Source organism: Sinohyriopsis cumingii, unplaced genomic scaffold (assembly GCF_028554795.1).
Source record: "Sinohyriopsis cumingii isolate HCF-2022 unplaced genomic scaffold, ASM2855479v2 utg002264l, whole genome shotgun sequence".
NCBI classification, from domain to species: domain Eukaryota; kingdom Metazoa; phylum Mollusca; class Bivalvia; order Unionida; family Unionidae; genus Sinohyriopsis; species Sinohyriopsis cumingii.
In genome coordinates, this window is record NW_028316175.1 from 295,296 (window position 1) to 312,898 (window position 17,603).

At 34.2% G+C, this 17,603-nt stretch overlaps 1 protein-coding gene across 3 annotated transcripts in view; it reads right to left on the reverse strand.

Moving 5' to 3' along the window:
• The window catches only part of LOC149770828 (uncharacterized), a 45,088-nt gene that overhangs the window by 25,643 nt on the left and 1,842 nt on the right, over positions 1–17,603 (reverse strand). For all 3 annotated transcript variants that reach the window (XR_016418458.1, XR_016418457.1, XM_089949072.1), the window contains exons 2-7: positions 17,201–17,383; positions 14,275–14,361; positions 10,853–10,918; positions 7,457–7,715; positions 4,297–4,427; positions 1,373–1,442 (exon numbers count right to left, since the gene is read on the reverse strand). Coding sequence is in view for 1 of the 3 variants with exons in the window: in XM_089949072.1 (XP_089805198.1) it covers positions 1,373–1,442; positions 4,297–4,427; positions 7,457–7,715; positions 10,853–10,918; positions 14,275–14,361; positions 17,201–17,383 (796 nt within the window). In the remaining 2 variants the exon portion in view is untranslated. The remainder of the gene's footprint in view (positions 1–1,372; positions 1,443–4,296; positions 4,428–7,456; positions 7,716–10,852; positions 10,919–14,274; positions 14,362–17,200; positions 17,384–17,603) is intronic.

Sequence of the window (17,603 nt, forward strand, 5' to 3'; positions counted from 1 at the left end):
TATCAGAAAAGGCCAGTAAATATAAAACACATGTACTTGACAAAGGAGAAAACATTTAGTGAGAAATTTATGTAAAGTTCAGACATAAAATAACTGCAGTCCTGACAATCATAGGATGATCAGCAGTCTTACAGAGGGATATACATACTGAACACATTCACACGTGCAAGTCAAACATTATATTAAAGGAACAAAAATAAAATTATAGTTGTAATATCATTATTAAATTGTGATAGCTACAGCTGTTTTGAGAAGAAAAAAAAGTGTTTTGAACTATTGTGTCATAAATAATGAAAACAAGCTTCATTTAAGTCATATTAAGTTTTCTGTACTGATGAAAACTACCAAAGTAATGGCACAGTGAAAAAGTACCATGGTACATACCATGCAAAAAAAAAAACCACAGAGGCAAACTGGTAATATGGTGCAACTCTACAATGAAGGCATTTTTAAAACAGAAAATGAATGCCAGGACACTGACTGATCGAAAGGTTTCTTTCAAAATGACACAAAATTCTAAATCACACATGTCAGTGACTATTCCATGATGAAAGTGCCTTCCATGGGTCCCAAGTATGTTTGACTTGAACAGCCCTTAACAGACATCAAGACCTGAACCAAAGAAGAGTAATTATACTTTAAAAAATCACGTTTGAATTAGTAAGCACGAAGACGGTAACACTCTTGAATGTTTTGAAAATACACTGCTCTCATTGGTTGAGAATGCACAAAGTTATTGGAATCACCTGCTCTCATTGGCTGACTCAGCTATACTGTAATTGTACCAAATACTTTCAAAGACCCAAGTTGGTCTACGATTCATAATGGATTGAAAACAGACTTTAATGCAATTAATGCAACATATATTGTTCTTCTTTACTTTCCAGAGGGATGTTAGCATCTTCAAGATTAAAAACTTAGGGACAACTGTTACTAATGTATACACTGCCTAATCAACTTAATTACTACAGTGGTTTTTAAGCCGGATGCTCAAAAATGCATGGAACTGTATCTCCTCATTATCTTTTATAAAGATATATACATTGATGTGCAATACTTAATCCCATTTACTGCAAATGACAAATTATGAAATTAAGAATCCAAAAATTTTAAGTGATTCACAGGATAATGTACCGTGGGAGGACAGCCTGTAACCAATATATGTTTGGGTACTCTGATTACACAGAAAGTTCAGTCTGACTATAACCACAAATACCCCCACCACCCCCAGTCCCAAGTAGGTTTCAATGCAACAACCTTGAAAAGATTGTAACTATTTAAATAATTATTTCAAATTTCATTACTTGTCAGGCATTGCACTTTATTATTTTTATACAAGCAACCAAAAAAACAAACAACTTGTGGTAGTTACCTTTAATCCCCTTGAACCATTCAATGAAGAATCTGGGCTTTCAGTGCTGTCTCGATCTGGTTTCATTTTACTGAAAGTGAAAGGAACTTGTGTTTAAGTAAGATAAACAATGTTCCTATCTTAACCTTTACCATCCTACCTTTACCTTTTAAAATCCTACCTTTACCATCTTGCCTTTAACTTTAAAATCCTACCTTTACCTTTAAAATCTTACCTTTACCATCTTGCCTTTAACTTTAAAATCCTACTTTTACCATCTTGCCTTTACCATCATACCCTTACTGATATAAAACCCTTTGTTACAATCTGATCATAAAGCTGAAGCTGTCATGGACATCTTCCCTTTATACATTAAAAGTATCTTAAGATTTTTAAATTTTCAGTTCTGATTAACATTTGCAAACCAATTTAGATTCACATTTTGCTAATCAATTTGCAAACACATGTAGCAGCAATGTGGAAACAAATGAGCTTTCTATATTATGAATCTAAATTATGAACTTCTGTATTTGATCATATACCTTTTATATCAACAAAGCAAAAGCTCTATATATACCAGAATGCCAAACAGAAGGCTCATCCATTCAATCTCTGACCATATCAATACAAAGGCATACAAAACAACAAAGATAATGGCAAAAACAAAAAGGTAAAATCATTCAAATACAAAGCCAAATTTTCTTTTATATAAATCACATTCATGTACAAAGTCCAAAACCTCCTCAGCTGAAATGTCACCAGGGGACAATCCTTAAAAGGTAAAATGGTTGCCTCCATTAGTTGCCTCTTGTGACATTCGTCCCCAAGTCACTTGGGGGAATGAATGTTAGTAAGAAAATACAAACAATATGAATTGAAACTGAAGCTAGCAAATCACAGGGCAGTCCAGCAATTTCTGATGTGACTGTATGAGTCTAAGCATCTGATAACTTTCTTTTTGAAACACACATGTTATTATTACCTTTGGATGGTCAGACAGTCAGTATTGTATACAAAGGCAAATTAATGTTCTTATTATCATTGGATGGTCAGACAGTCGGTATTGTTTACAAAGGCAAATTAATGTTCTTATTATCATTGGATGGTCAGACAGTCGGTATTGTTTACAAAGGCAAATTAATGTTCTTATTATCATTGGATGGTCAGACAGTCGGTATTGTTTACAAAGGCAAATTAATGTTCTTATTATCATTGGATGGTCAGACAGTCAGTATTGTTTACAAAGGTAAATTAATGTTCTTATTATCACTGGATGGTCAGACAGTTGGTATTGTTTACAAAGGTAAATTAATGTTCTTATTATCACTGGATGGTCAGACAGTCAGTATTGTTTACAAAGGTAAATTAATGTTCTTATTATCATAGGATGGTCAGACAGTCGGTATTGTTTACAAAGGTAAATTAATGTTCTTATTATCATTGGATGGTCAGACAGTCGGTATTGTTTACAAAGGTCAATTAATGTTCTTATTATCATTGCATGGTCAGACAGTCGGTATTGTTTACAAAGATAAATGAATGTTCTTGTTATCATTGGATGGTCAGACAGTCGGTATTGTTTACAAAGGTAAATTAATGCTCTTCAATGGTTTATTAGATTGGATGTATCAAAATTAAGACATCTGGATCAAGTGTATCTTTCTAGGACTACTGGTCCAATTTCACTTATTGAGTATGTGACCTGGTAATATTAACAAACACTCTCTCTTTCTCTTGTTCAAGCCACAAACATATGAAACACACACCTGCATATATTTCTGACTGCTACAAAAGAACTGATCGAGATTGATTAACCTTAATTTGGACCAATCAGTGTCATTTCACTGTGATTAATGAGAAAAACTTTTGCCTCTTTTTAAATTTACTTGATTTAAAATTTGCAAACAATTTATATTTCTAAACGGATCTTTCATTAGCTACTATAAACACATGTATCAGCTCGTTAAAGAAGGATAGCATAATATTGTTTTCTAAATGATTTTACCCATGATGCATAGCAAATTTCCAGACAGGTCCAGTGACATGCAAACTATGATGCATTTTCTGTGTACATATCCCAGAACAGGATAAAATTGTCTTGTCTACCCGCAAAATTGTAATATTTGCTGGTGCATGTTACAAGAAGGAATTTTTTAAAATTGTAAATCAAGTTTCTCTGGGAGTACTTACTCAGTCACAATAAGAATTATTTTCAACTGCCAAGCAAATCCAGCCTTTCCAGACATGGGTTATATATATATATATATATATATATATATATATATATATATATATATATATATACATACACACACACATATACATATATATATGGCAAAGAACTTTTCCACGATACACCTCTATCATTACAACTCACACATAATGGGGTTCATAAACAAGTGTGAGTTACCAGTGCATGTGGACATAGCTGAGACACTTTTTATGTTTGAATACAAGAGGATATACTGATTTATGACAATTACACTGAATCCAAAATTGAAAGACGGAACTAAAACACGAATTTCATTTCACAAACTTTATTTAACTGGTATTTCTTTCTTAAAAACTGCTGTATATGGTTATTAAAAGTTACATATTTCATGATACTGATTCAAATTTCTGGGTAATAACCACTTTTTGTCACAATAAATTGAGCAATATAGCAAGTTTCATTAAACGGGTTTTATTGCAAGTTTCTTCCTGTTCAACATACAAAGGGCCAATGTTTCTGGTGTTTTCTAGAGAACAAAAATGGGGTCCATGTCTAATCCCATATCTTAACTGGTTTACAAGTCATCTCGGCAGGAGAAATCAAGGGAGAGGTGTCACATTATAATTATTAGCCTCTGCCACCTCTATTATACCAGACACTCTTCTATTTAAGCTCGAACAAAACAACATCAAATTTTATATGTAAAGAAACTGAATGCAACTGTAGATAGTACCTCTGTTCTTTCGCAAAGCTTATCTCTGGGGTCAATTTGACTGTATCCATCCTCTGAAATTTGGATAAGGATTCTGTATTTTCTTTTTCTGTCAGATCCAGCTTCCTTTTGGCAAAATCCTTGCCTGAGATCTGAAAGAAGAGCTGCAAGTATTACATGATAAAAATACAGACCCATTTCATTTTGGCAATGGATATCGCTTTTGCTTTTGCAGTTGTATATCATAATAGAGAGGTCTAGATACAATATGTGACCAGATGCAGAGGTCTAGATACAATGTGTATCAAGATACAGAGGTCTAGAAACAATATGTATCAAGATGCAGAGGTCCAGATACAATATGTATCAAGATACAGAGGTCTAGAAACAATATGTATCATAGGCTTATGGAACATACCTGACATACAGTATTTAAAATATCATGTGAGTAGCTTTTTTTCAATCCTACCTTTATATGCACATTCATGGGTCAGTATAAGACCTGAATTGACGAAACCTTGTGCTATGTTGTTGTTGTTGTTGTAGGGTTTAATGCCATTTTTCAGCACAAGATAGGCTATACATGGCGGCCAGTATAATTGGTGGAGGAAGAACCCTGGAAAACCCCAGGAAGAACCACCGACCCACGAGAAGCTACTGGCAGGCTTTCTCACATACCAACGTTAGCTTGTGCTATGTAAAAGGTGCTATGATGTGTTTGACTTTATCATGACCACAATGAAAGATAAATATGGCATTTGCTTCTGAATCATCTGAATAAATGTAGCATATTTCATTGCTAATACCTGCCATAATATGACTCCCATTAAAATAAGGACAGCAAATAACAATACTGAATTCCTGGTGTAAAAAAAACATATTTCTTTTCCACAGTGACCTGATCTGTTTGTTTTCATCTAAAAATCAATAAGCTAATTCCTTGCTGCAAGTGTACACTATTCAAAGTTTGGCTGAGGTCTGGAATGCAGAATCAACATAACTGGTTGGAAACAAAATTTTCTTCTTTCAGTCACGGGGACCTTAACATCAGACCACAAAATTGATAGGTTTCATGCTTAATCCAAGATCAAGTGATCCACAAAGTTTGGTTCATGTATAGATTTAATGTTTCATGCAAACCATCTTTATTCTTTAACATAGTGACCTAGACCTCAAAATGACATGACCTCGAAAAAAATGCAAGCCATCAGCAAAATTTTAGTAACTTTAGTATATCCTTTGCCTAATGATGACGGCATGAAAAACAAACTTGCAAAATCCTTGTGTCCACTATTTCTAAAACAGGGGTGTCAAACTCAATTGCTCAGCGGGCCAAAACTCAAATCACACGTAAGGTTGCGGGCTGAACTGGATAAACATTCAATAAGCGGAAAATTAAACCTTTTTTAAATATTAATATAAATTAAAACAGAAAAAGGTCTTAATAAAAAAAAAAATCATTGGCATACCCATTTTCGCTCTTATGCCAATTTGTCAGAGCTGGATGTTTGGCAAGGCTGCTAATTAGGGAATTTGATTTGCACTTTATATTGCAGGGCCATTAAAAAATATTTTTGCCTAAAATTCTCTCTCGGGCCGGATATAATTGTACGCCGGGCCTGATGTGTCCCGCGGGCCTTGAGTTTGGCACATGTGTTCTAAAACCTGTACTTTAAACTCTGTTATACTACCCTGACCATAATCCGCTGATTTTTTGTGCAGTTTACTTGTAATTTTCCTAGCTGAACAAAATGCCATGTGTTCATGTTTATTAAGCCTGATTACACATGCCCAAGGTCATAGCCTTTGACCTTGAAAGTTATTAGAAATATAAAAATAACAGAGCATTCACTAACTTGCAACAGGAACAACCATTTTGTTTCAGAGAGTGGTCAACATAAAATATTACATGAACATTTATGTTGGCCATCATGTGAACTCAAGAGGAGATGATGTAACAGATTTTACTTCAAGTCTGATAATACTGGGGAAATATTTTCATATATGAAATGTTTGGGCATGTGAAAATGATACTGCAACACCCTGAAAACACGGTACATTATTTTCAGTTAATGTCTACAGTAAAGGGACAGATAATTAGCAGATGATTTCATGGAAAAGCTAAAAGAAGCTCTATTTTATAGTTAGAAATTATGCATCTGTTTAAATGTGTACAAAAGGATTTTACTACTGATTAACTGTACATTACTAGGATTGCTGGGGACGAAATTTTCAAGAATACCCCACACAATTGGCAACCCATAATAATATAGTTAGTCCATTGCTTCAATTGTACGATACTTACCCTGATGTCTTTTTCCTTCTCAAAATAAACCCTTATACAATCTAGTTGTTGCATTTATCAAACCCTGTTGACTACCCATTCAGTTCTTTGAAGAGCAAAAGTACCTGCGGAATGCCAAATTCAGTTAGACTAGGAGTGTAATCTTTTAATGAACCAAATATGTCTAATTACATTCAGCCAAATGTGCTTAGACATTCTTTTGGATAAAAATGCTAAATTTATAGTTCAACCACATTCAACATTCTTTGGCTACTACCACCCTTCAAGCAACAGAAATGGTGGTCCATAAAAGAAAAACTGTACAGATGGAAAATGGGTAATTTCTACACTGGTTGGAAATAAAGCATGCACAATTCATGAAAATTTGCGACCAAACCATATATTCCTATTTTCTAATACTATATATTTCCTAATTAATACACACATGGGCATTACATTTTCCAAAATGGGGGAGGGGGTATTTACTAGAGCACAATAATGAAAGCTAAAATTGTTCTTATGATGTACTCTTACAATGACCAAATGGGAGTGGTGTTTATTAAAGCACTGTAAAGTTTCTCATTTCCCGTAAAATACATGTAATAAATACCACAAAATAATCAGTTTTGTATTGGTTCTTTCACATTTTTTAAATTAAAACACCAAGAATGAAACAAGGAATTTCTAACCTTAGGAATTGTCAAGTTGGGAATGTGGCCAAAATTCAGCAACCACCCTAACCTCCAAATAAAAGCCTTTGCTCAGAAAAGTCAATGAAGGTGTCCAGCTTTATAAATATATATATACACACACTAAATAATCTTTGAAACGCAAATTTTCTTTAGATATCAATTTAAATCAAAGCTAAAGTCAAAGTCTGTTGACAACAAAACTCACCTCTCTTCTCTGCACCATTTTTCTACTTGAGCTGAGTGAACTCCAGACTGCATTGTTTCTGGTTTGTTGCCTTGGTCTTTTAACACTTAATTCACTCTCATAATCTTCATTCTGCTCCTGGCTGGGTCGTGATGGTCGTTTCAGAGTTGATGTTTCAAGCCGAGGGATGTTATAGTCGTGCTGTGAAAGGTCTGGTAAGGCCTCATGGAGAGATGATAGGGATGAGGTTGATGCATTCGAGTGTTGACTCTCTTGACGCCTACAAAAGAAAATATTGAATGGTCTAAAGTGATAATGTTCCAAGAGGTAAAAAGTCTTTAATTTACGGAAATTTCAATAATGTGAAAAGTTTGTGTACACAAGGTTGGGCAACATCAATGCTTATACTAGGAAAACTCCCAACGTGTTCGTTCATTAACTCTGCAAGCGATTGGTGTAATGAAGCATCACAGATAATTTGGTTGAAATCACCCTCTGAAGGATCGAGGCAAAACAGGCACCATATAACATATGGCATATTGTGCGAGACAACTAGTTTAAGGATTTTATATGACAAAACTGAATAGGTCTTTTTTTTTCAACAGTAGCTCCCACCAAGAACCTCAGGTAAAAGTTTCCATTTAACAACAAAAGTTCAAACTTACACTGAACAAATTCTTTAAAGATTTAAAAACAAATTAAACTAATTGCAAGGTTCTCATTTTCTTAGTGGATACTAAGGCCTATGTAAATCGAATCTCCTTACCAAACTCAGTTAAATAAAAAAGAGAATGACAATGATAAGGTTATTAATTGGGACGAGTTATATAATACTGTACTGTTACACTAATTAAACTCCATAGGTGGCATTTGTAAATAGAAAAACAGGATAAGGGAAATAACTCTTCATATACATTTGCAATTGGAATATCCCTGAGTCTTTCTGCACATGATAATTAAAACAATAGATTTGTTAACTGCTGAGATGCTAATATAGGGTTGGTTTCATATTAATTTATAGCCTCAGTTAAAACTGACCAGACTTATGTTAACATCATGTATCTAATAATGAAATATAAAGAAATGACACCATTTATAATTGTACAGAAAGGCCTTTGATCATCTCTAGTTGAAAGGGAAATTTTTCTTTTAATTGAGAATCTACCCTCATTCATCAATCCGCCCTTATTTGTCTTCTTTATTGGCAAGAAAATATGATTCATGCAAAGATCTCCCATTTTCCAAGGTATCAATATGTTAACCCTGTCTATATCTGATGGATTGATCAGATATTTCTGTGTTTTGGGCCTGTGAATTGCACTAGATACAATCAATATCAACCTGTTGAAATTTGAACACTAAATGAGAAGGGGTGCATACAACTGGAATGGACAATTTTCCACTGCTGGTCTGTGTTTGTATAAATACATCTCTGCTGTCAAATACATTTTTAATGGATTCTCTCCGGCATGTAGTCATACTTTCGACGTTAAACTTACAAAGCATCCTACATCAATTACCTCTACCATTTTCCGCTATGTACCAAGCACTGCTCTTACACTCTACTGGTTAGTTGGCATTACATACTAAGGAAGGCAACTATCAAACCCACAAGATGTCGCTTGGACCAAGCAATGAAATATCTGATTGATCAGCCAAATTGTAAATGGGGTTAACATATAAGAAACTTGGCTAGAGAAGATGAAAAACTCTCCGTCATTATAACATCTACTGCTTTTCATTACCAATTGGAAAATGGTCATATCATTAATGAGTGCTCTTCATTAATTCAGTCACTGTAACAAAGCATCATGTACATTTTAAAATGAGTTCGGAAGCCATATTTTCTTATCCAATAAAATTATATCTCAGTACATGATAGAATGAAGACCACAGACCAGTGGTTGTCTGTTTCATGAAAGTATTTCAAAAATAAAATATAAAAACCATATAATTTTTTGTCAAATTTGAATTCAGTGATATATATATATATATATATATATATATATATATATATATATATATATATATATATAAAAGCACTTGTATTGTTTCAATTTGGATATAATTAAGAATCAATCCTACTCCTCTACTGTTATCTTTATTGATAAGTACAAAGAACAAGTGATCATCGATTGTCCTCACAATGGCCTTCATAGCATACTGACAGATCTTTTTTATTCCCCATGAATAGCCACATTTCCCTATTGGTAGCCTCATTTCCCTATTGGTAGCCACATTTCCCTATTGGTAGCCTCATTTCCCTATCGGCAGCCACATTAATTTGATCTCTTCCCTCAATCTGGTGTCAGCCAGAATAACCTGGCAAAAGCTCTATGCATATTTAATTAATGTGTAAATAACACTGCATAGCCATGGAAATAATAATTTAAACAAGAATTAATGGTTTATTAATAGGTGTTAAATGATAATGGAATATAGTAGTGTTCAAGTAAATGTGGAAGATCACAACTGTCAAGGGTAAATGAAAATACAAATTACAAATGCCCTGTAACCTCTCTCTCTCTCTCCAAAAGCTACAAATAAAAAATCCCCCAAATCAATATATTAAATCTTGCACACAGACATGACATTGTTTCATCTCTATCTCTCTTACTCACACTAATGCATTCTTTTTTAGTTCTTTTATTTTTTTAAATTGGAATTTGATAATGAGGTTACTGTTGCTCAAAAAGTACAAGTTGCATATGTAACTTCCTGACAACACTGTACCGATAAATTATAGCCACAAATAATACATAGATGTGCAGACCATTTTCTTCATTGTTTTGCCATAACAAGCTACAATGATGTATAAACTAAATGCAGATGGTCGGTCTTGCCAACTAACCTATTGTCATTCCTGCCATCTCTCTCTCATTAATAACAACAAAAATCTTTTTGAGTACTTTTATTTTTACCGAAATGGGATTCTTGAGTTGACAGAAAAATGAAAACAAAATGTACGATTAGTCTGTATGTTAGTAATATTCCGTTGTTGAATACTGTGTGTCATGTAGACCTTGTCTGAGTAGACCTTTTTTTCTTACATGGTAAGTACAACAAAATAATAATTATTTATTTTACATAAAAAATTTCATACTATGATATGAATAATTATTTTTTGTGTACCAAAAATTACAGGAAATATGGTAAAGCATTATGAATAAAACATGACCCCCTTCTCCTTCTGTAGGCAAGTACCTTGAAACTTTAACTTCAGCTTGTCCAGGGAGTTGGGCATGTGGATTTGAAAATCCCTGCTGATGGTGACTTCTCTGATCCCAAATATTTCAGTGAAACCATAAAAAAATATTGGCTCAGTTAACTTGTTTGAACAATACTGCAGCCTCTTAAAAAAAAAAATCAAGTGCATTATTAGGTGCTGTCTAAGTTGTAAATTCAAGCTAAACCAACCTTCTCTTGGCATGGTGAACTGGTACATCTGGGGTTGTCTCCTCTTGAGAATTTATTGACCTTTTCCTGTGAACAAAACACACATTCTGTGTTCATTATTCCTTATTTCCTGCATTCTAATAGTAGGAAAGCTTACCAAATATTGACCAGTTTAACAAAAACTTTATATACAAACCTATAAAGAATTTATTTCTTCTTAAAAGAATCCAAGTTTGTGGGAAAATGTAATCTGATCTTTCACCAAAGGGTCCATGTGGCACTGAAGTCATACAAAATGTCTGGTAAAAGGTCTGATTCAATGTTATAACAACATAGCATTTTTGACAACTTAAACTACACAATAATGCTTGATTTGAATATAAAGTTTGCAGAAATGTTGTTAATGTTGTACATTTTCGACAAAAATGACTATTTATCCATGTAGACTTAATTATAGAATTGTTCCATGGAGCAATATGTCAGACTCACATGACCATTCTGTTGCTTACTGTAAGTGACATCATGCCAAGTACATGTATGTATATTTTTTGGGAGGAACTATGAACATTTTTCAGGTTATGACCAACCCACAAGTTCCCAACAAGTACTGAAAGACTCTTGACCAGTGTTAGCTGCATAAATATCTTAGCTGGTCAATAAAGTGTATGTATGGTTATAGTGTGTGGATCTCAAATTGTGATCAGTGTGTGTGTGTGTGTATTTGTGTGTCATGAATGATGAGTGTTTGTGTTGGGTAAGGACTGGCCCATGAATAAAAACCAACTAAATAAATTTGAAGCACCTGGCTGTGAACAGTTTCCTCCAAGTTGTGACCCTGGTGCCAATGTTGGTTGCATAAATGATGACATCTTCAAATCAAATGGGTCGGGGTGGGTGGGTGGTGGTTCAATCCAAGCTACACATTTGCACCAGTGACCCTTATTTTGCATCTTTGGCATGTGGAAGTTCCCTCCATGGCACCATTAGGGCACATAAAAAAGACCCCCCCCCCTCCAAAATGACAAAAGATCATTACAGTTGACTTCAGACTGAACTGAAGACATGCTATGCTTATTATAAATAATGAGCTTGTTGCAAATCAATATCATCAATTTTAATAACATTAAGAAATGTTTTAATAATTATGATAGCTTGGTCAACAAATCAAGAGTAAATGGTGAATCATTGATAAAAATATAAAAAGGATGACATTTTCAACAAAATCAGTGCAGCATTTATTTCCCAAGTAGTGTACAAAATGAAATGTACACTCAAATGTCCTAAAAAAGTTCTACTGGAGAATGGTTATTCAAATCCCAATATGGAAGACTCATGACAGGGGAGAAAGATCAAATCATAATCACATGGGTTATAGATTTATTAATTTCTGCAATAAATATTTAAATATTCAGCTAAAATGACAGTGTACTGAAGAGTAAACACAACCATTTTCAATGACAAAGAAACTGTAGAAAACTGTGTTGTAGTTTGATTCCACATATACAATGATGAAAAACTGTAAATTATGTTTCTCTGAAAATAATTACCTGATCATAATAACATTAGGATTATTCTCTGCTACCTTTGAATCCAGCCCTGTCTTAAAAGACTATTAAAATGTCTTTCCAGAAACGTAACATACAATTGTAACTTATAGGTTAACTCCCCTTAATACATGGTAGTTGGCAACCATTATACTAGATGTAATCCGTTTTAACTTGAGACCTCTAGCAGGTTGGGGGAAAGAGTATGAGGGTTTTTGTAATGTGTTCAGTAAGTATTATTGCAGAAATATAATTTACCAATAGAGTACTTAGGTTATTCTGGGTTCTTCTTCCACCAGTTATGCTGCTTGGCTTGTCTAAACCCAAAAGACAATAAATGAACTCTGAACACAGAAAAATCTCAACATAGCCACTGAGTGCGAGTTTTAACATAGCTTAAAAAAAAATTCAGTCACACTGCTACGATGTCTGCAGTGGGGCAGTTTATAGTGATGTCTAGCACTGGAGGTATCATGCCACAGACATGTAGCATAATGTCCCACCCAGTCACATTATCCTGACACCAGGCTGACCAGTCCTAACACTAACCATTTAATGCTGAGTGCCTAGTGAGGCAGTTGTTCGTAAAAATTTTTATAATTCTTTGGTATGACTCGGCTGTGGTTCGAACCTGCAACCTCCTGCATCTGAGGTGGACACGCTAACCACTAGGCCACTGGAATGGTTGAAACACAGCCACTGATGCATGAAATGTTGGTCATAGTACCTCTTTTTGCTAAAAAGTTGTACAACTTATCAAGATGCATTTCACAAAGTTTCATAATTCTAAGTAGTATATCATGCAAACAGCATTCTAAATAGAGTGTTCGAACAAAAACTTGAACAAAGTCAGTAAAAAATGAAATGTAGGTTACAATATATTATTTTTGTTGTTTGGGTATATTTCTAATAGATATGCATATCATCGTCAGTTTCAATCATGGGCTACAGTGACCTACAACTGAAATGATTGATAGTGCTCATCAAGATGCATACCCTCACTATGTTTCATGATTCTAGGAAAAATAACATGCATAATATATCCCAAAAATTCTACAGAATCATGACCTAATTGCAAACTCTTAACCTGAACCAGTGAAATGTAGGGCACAGTGACTTTCTATAGTTGTAAGAGTGTGGTACTAACAGAAATTCAAACAATCGTCAAATTTAATAATTTTGCATAGATAAAGCCTGACACAAAAGTTAAAACACAAAATGCACCCAAAGACAAGTGTGAATTAATGGTCACAGTGACCAACTTGTGTGATGAGGATGCATCCACTCACGAAGGTTCACGATTCCACATACAACACTGTGTACACATGGTGCAAAACATCTGAACTGATTGCAATTATGAAGAAAAGAAAGAAGAAAAAAATTACAGAAATGTACATGTACAAATTTAGCCCCCGTTCCTGTTGATAGGTGCAATGAAACCCTCACAAAACTAGGACCTAGAAAGAAAGAAAGGGTGGTATATGCTAAAGAGCAAGCAGTACAATAGTTCTATACTTCATAAAAATAACCATAGATATTTACTTATAAGATCAGTCAACTGCAAACAACACCCTGATCTGCTGTAACATAATGCACCTGCAAACCAGGGTCAATGTTGTTTGTTCAACTTATTACTCTTAACAAACTGCACAGACCTGCATTAGGTGATGACAGATCTGCATCTGTGCAATTTGCAGTTGGACTTAACTTATAACTGTGAATATACAGTAATTCATATTCCCCAAACATTAAAATCATAAGTTTCACAAATACCATACAAAGCTAAACAAATTAGCTTCACTTATAATTCCTATCAATGGCAATGATAAGTTATTAGAAACATGTTGTGCTATAAAAAGATGAAAGAAAAGAATGTTATGCTGACTGCCATGAACTTACCTTCTTTCCTTTAAAGCAGTGACAACAGCTCTTGTATCTGGAGTGGATCTGTCAGTCAATGATGAATCAGCTTTCAATCGTGACAAACTGGACAATATAAATTATAAACTATACAGTTTACCTATCCTCTACAGGGATATTACGAAACATTCAGATAGCAGGAGTTTCATTTTTTATCAAAGCTCTTATGATAAATGTTTTGAAAAATGTTGTAAAGTTTGTAGTGAGATCATAGTTTTGTTTTGGAAAAAAATAGTCAAAGAACTTGAACCATACTCTTTAACAATGCACAATATCACTAGTTAACAAGTTAACATAAACAGTACAATATACATGCATTCTGTGGTTCACAGTCAAAAATGTTGGAGGCACAAAAAGGGTATAGTTGACTCTAACTTATTGATCTTAACCGACATTTGGTCAAGTGATGCAGTCCTAAATTAAACTTTATGTGCACAAATCATTATCAGAACAATGAATACTGTGGCCTATGACCTTAAGTGTAAGTCATTCACACAGTTTGGTCTAGAAACTTACCTGAAAACAAAAGACACTGTGCAAAACCAAATTCTACTTTGAGTTATAATAAAGCCGTCTACCAATTTTGGCCAAGGTATGTGTTAAAAAAATTAAAATTTCTGTGCATAAACTACTTTTCCTTTTTCTTTGTCCTTGACTTCTGACCTCTGAAACTGATATGCTTATTCCTTTCCAGAAAGTTTGGTCATCGTTTGTGATGTAGAACCAAATTTACTCATGGATATTTTTCTTTCTGTGACCTTAACCTTGGATTTTTTAAAACCCTGTAAGTGATAGGGTTGTTCCTTACATCTGGTGCAAGCCATCCTCAAAGTTTGGCAACTGCTGATGGCATACAACTTGAGTTATAATTGTGCAAAAATCAAATTGGAAATTGATGTACATGTTTCAACAATACACTGGTACAAAACTGGACAAAATGAAAAGAAATATGAGATATAACATACACTATGATGATATTTCTTATGAACAGTAAATATCTTCATGGTGGATGTACTTTGACAGAGTAATATACAACTAGATAAAACACCTGTCTGTGTGGGTTCGAGTCTCGGGTTTGACCTATGTGGGTATGTGAGAAAGCTAGCCAGTAGCTTCTCATGGGTTGGTGGTTCTTTCCGGGGTTTTCCCGGGATTTTCCTCCACCATTAATACTAGCTGCCATGTATCATGTGCTGAAAAATGGCGTTAAACCCCACAACAACTAGTTAAAAACCAATCCACAAAGTTTCAGATAACAAAAAATTGGTTAAACAAATGGACAATTAAATATAATTCATTAATGACTAGTTACAAACCAATCCAATAAATCAGAATAAACAAAAGGAGTAACCACAATATTAATTAAACACAATTACATGACTAGTTAAAAACAATTAATAACTTCAAAAATAAACCACCAAAAATGTAGTAAACTTGATAGAAATAAAACATAAGTACATACAAGTTAAAAACCAATCAAACAGGATAAAGATATATATAAAAAAATTGCACAAAAGTGGACAATAATTAAAAGAAATAAAGCAATACACCATGCAATGTGATACATTTTTGCGCTGGCTTTAAACCTGAATATGCTGCCGTGTGAGCAATCTCCTTAGTGTTATGTGATGTGCACAGAATACACATCAAATATCACAATAAGTCACTTAGCTGGATTCATGTATTCAGCCGCAGCATGAGTTTTCTATCATGGGAAGTCACTCAGTTGCATTTGTGATTTCAGCTGGAATAAGAGTGATCTCCAAAGTATCATGGGAAGTCGCTTGTGCTCTTGATTTAGGCTTCCTTGGGAGCCATCTCTATGGTGCTATGTGATGTATACATCACATAATGGCAAGTCACACATAGTTGCACTCATAATTTAAGCTATGGCTAATTTATGGCACTTTTAAATAACGTGGGATGTCCCAAACAGTTTAAATACACTTCATACTCACAGGAACTCTCTTATATGTGAATGAGGATTATGCTGATAACACCTTCCCGTTTTGACACTTATAGGAACAAAAAGGAGATGCACTATAGTGACATAAAAATTCAACATTAATTTTACAGGGCAGAAGACGTGCACAAATCCAAGTTAAATGAAAGCCAAAATCAGCCAGAATACTGAATTCTATGGGGACAGAAATTATTTTTATTATAAAGCTGGCTGATCAATAAAAAAAATCAGACTGCTTTTTCAAAAAGATCAGTAATCAGTGATGGCTACTCTTTCAATTAACAATACTGACCCAGCACTGAGTGAATGACTTCCCATCACTGGCAAATGTCTGGAAGCTGCGACTGCAAAGTGTACTTGTTTGCTATATTTGTCTGTTCGACAGAAAACATTTAAATATGTCACAGTATAAGTTCTGATAAATAATTCAAATATTTTAAGTATATTCCATAAAAAAAATGTCATGAAAGAAACAATAGAAATTTTCCACGAATGAAGTGTCTCACCTGTGGTAGGCATCAGGCTCATGTATACCTGGGGGTTTGGGTATTAAGAACAGACCTTGTGTGTATGTTGTAAGAAACAACTGCTGCTGGGAACACTGTTTCACCTGTGATTATGTTCATGCTGAGGTCTTAGAATTTTATATTAAAAATATGATTTTGTATTTAAAAGACTTTTACCCCTTTTCTGTCTTTATCTTTGCTTTGCATGCCTTTTCTGGGGTGTCAAAACACTATATAGCCAAGATTGTGCTGATTTTAAAAGCTATACATACATACATATTTTGCAATTAATTGGTAACGCTAACAAGTCACTGATTTCATGAACTAACAAGTCACTGATTTCATGAAATAGCAGCAAAGTCCTTTCTGATATATAAAGTAGCTTTTTTTTATCCCTTTCACAGTATATTTCTTTTCACAATAAGGTAATACTCACTATGGGCTAAGGGTCCTGTTAGGATCTGGAGGAGCTATCTTCACTGTGTTTGTTTTCCTATACATGGATGTGTTCCTTTCAGACAGGGAAAGTCTCTCCTGTTTTCTGGTGCGGAAGTTTGGATACACACCTGGAGAAAGCCCTGTGTTGGGTATCGGGACAATTGCCTGTCTGCTGGGAGAACTAAGGAAAAAAATTAATTCAGAATAATAGGAAAAAAAATTAATTCAGTAAATTTATGTAATGACTGAATTTAGCAATCTGAAGATCATCCATGGTATTTTGGGATAGCAAATCTAGCTGGTGCATGTTTTACTGGCAAAATATTTGTGAAGTTCATTGGGATCAGGGTCTGTACCCATCATCTTTTGAAACATTTTTCAGATGCAAAAATCCATGATTT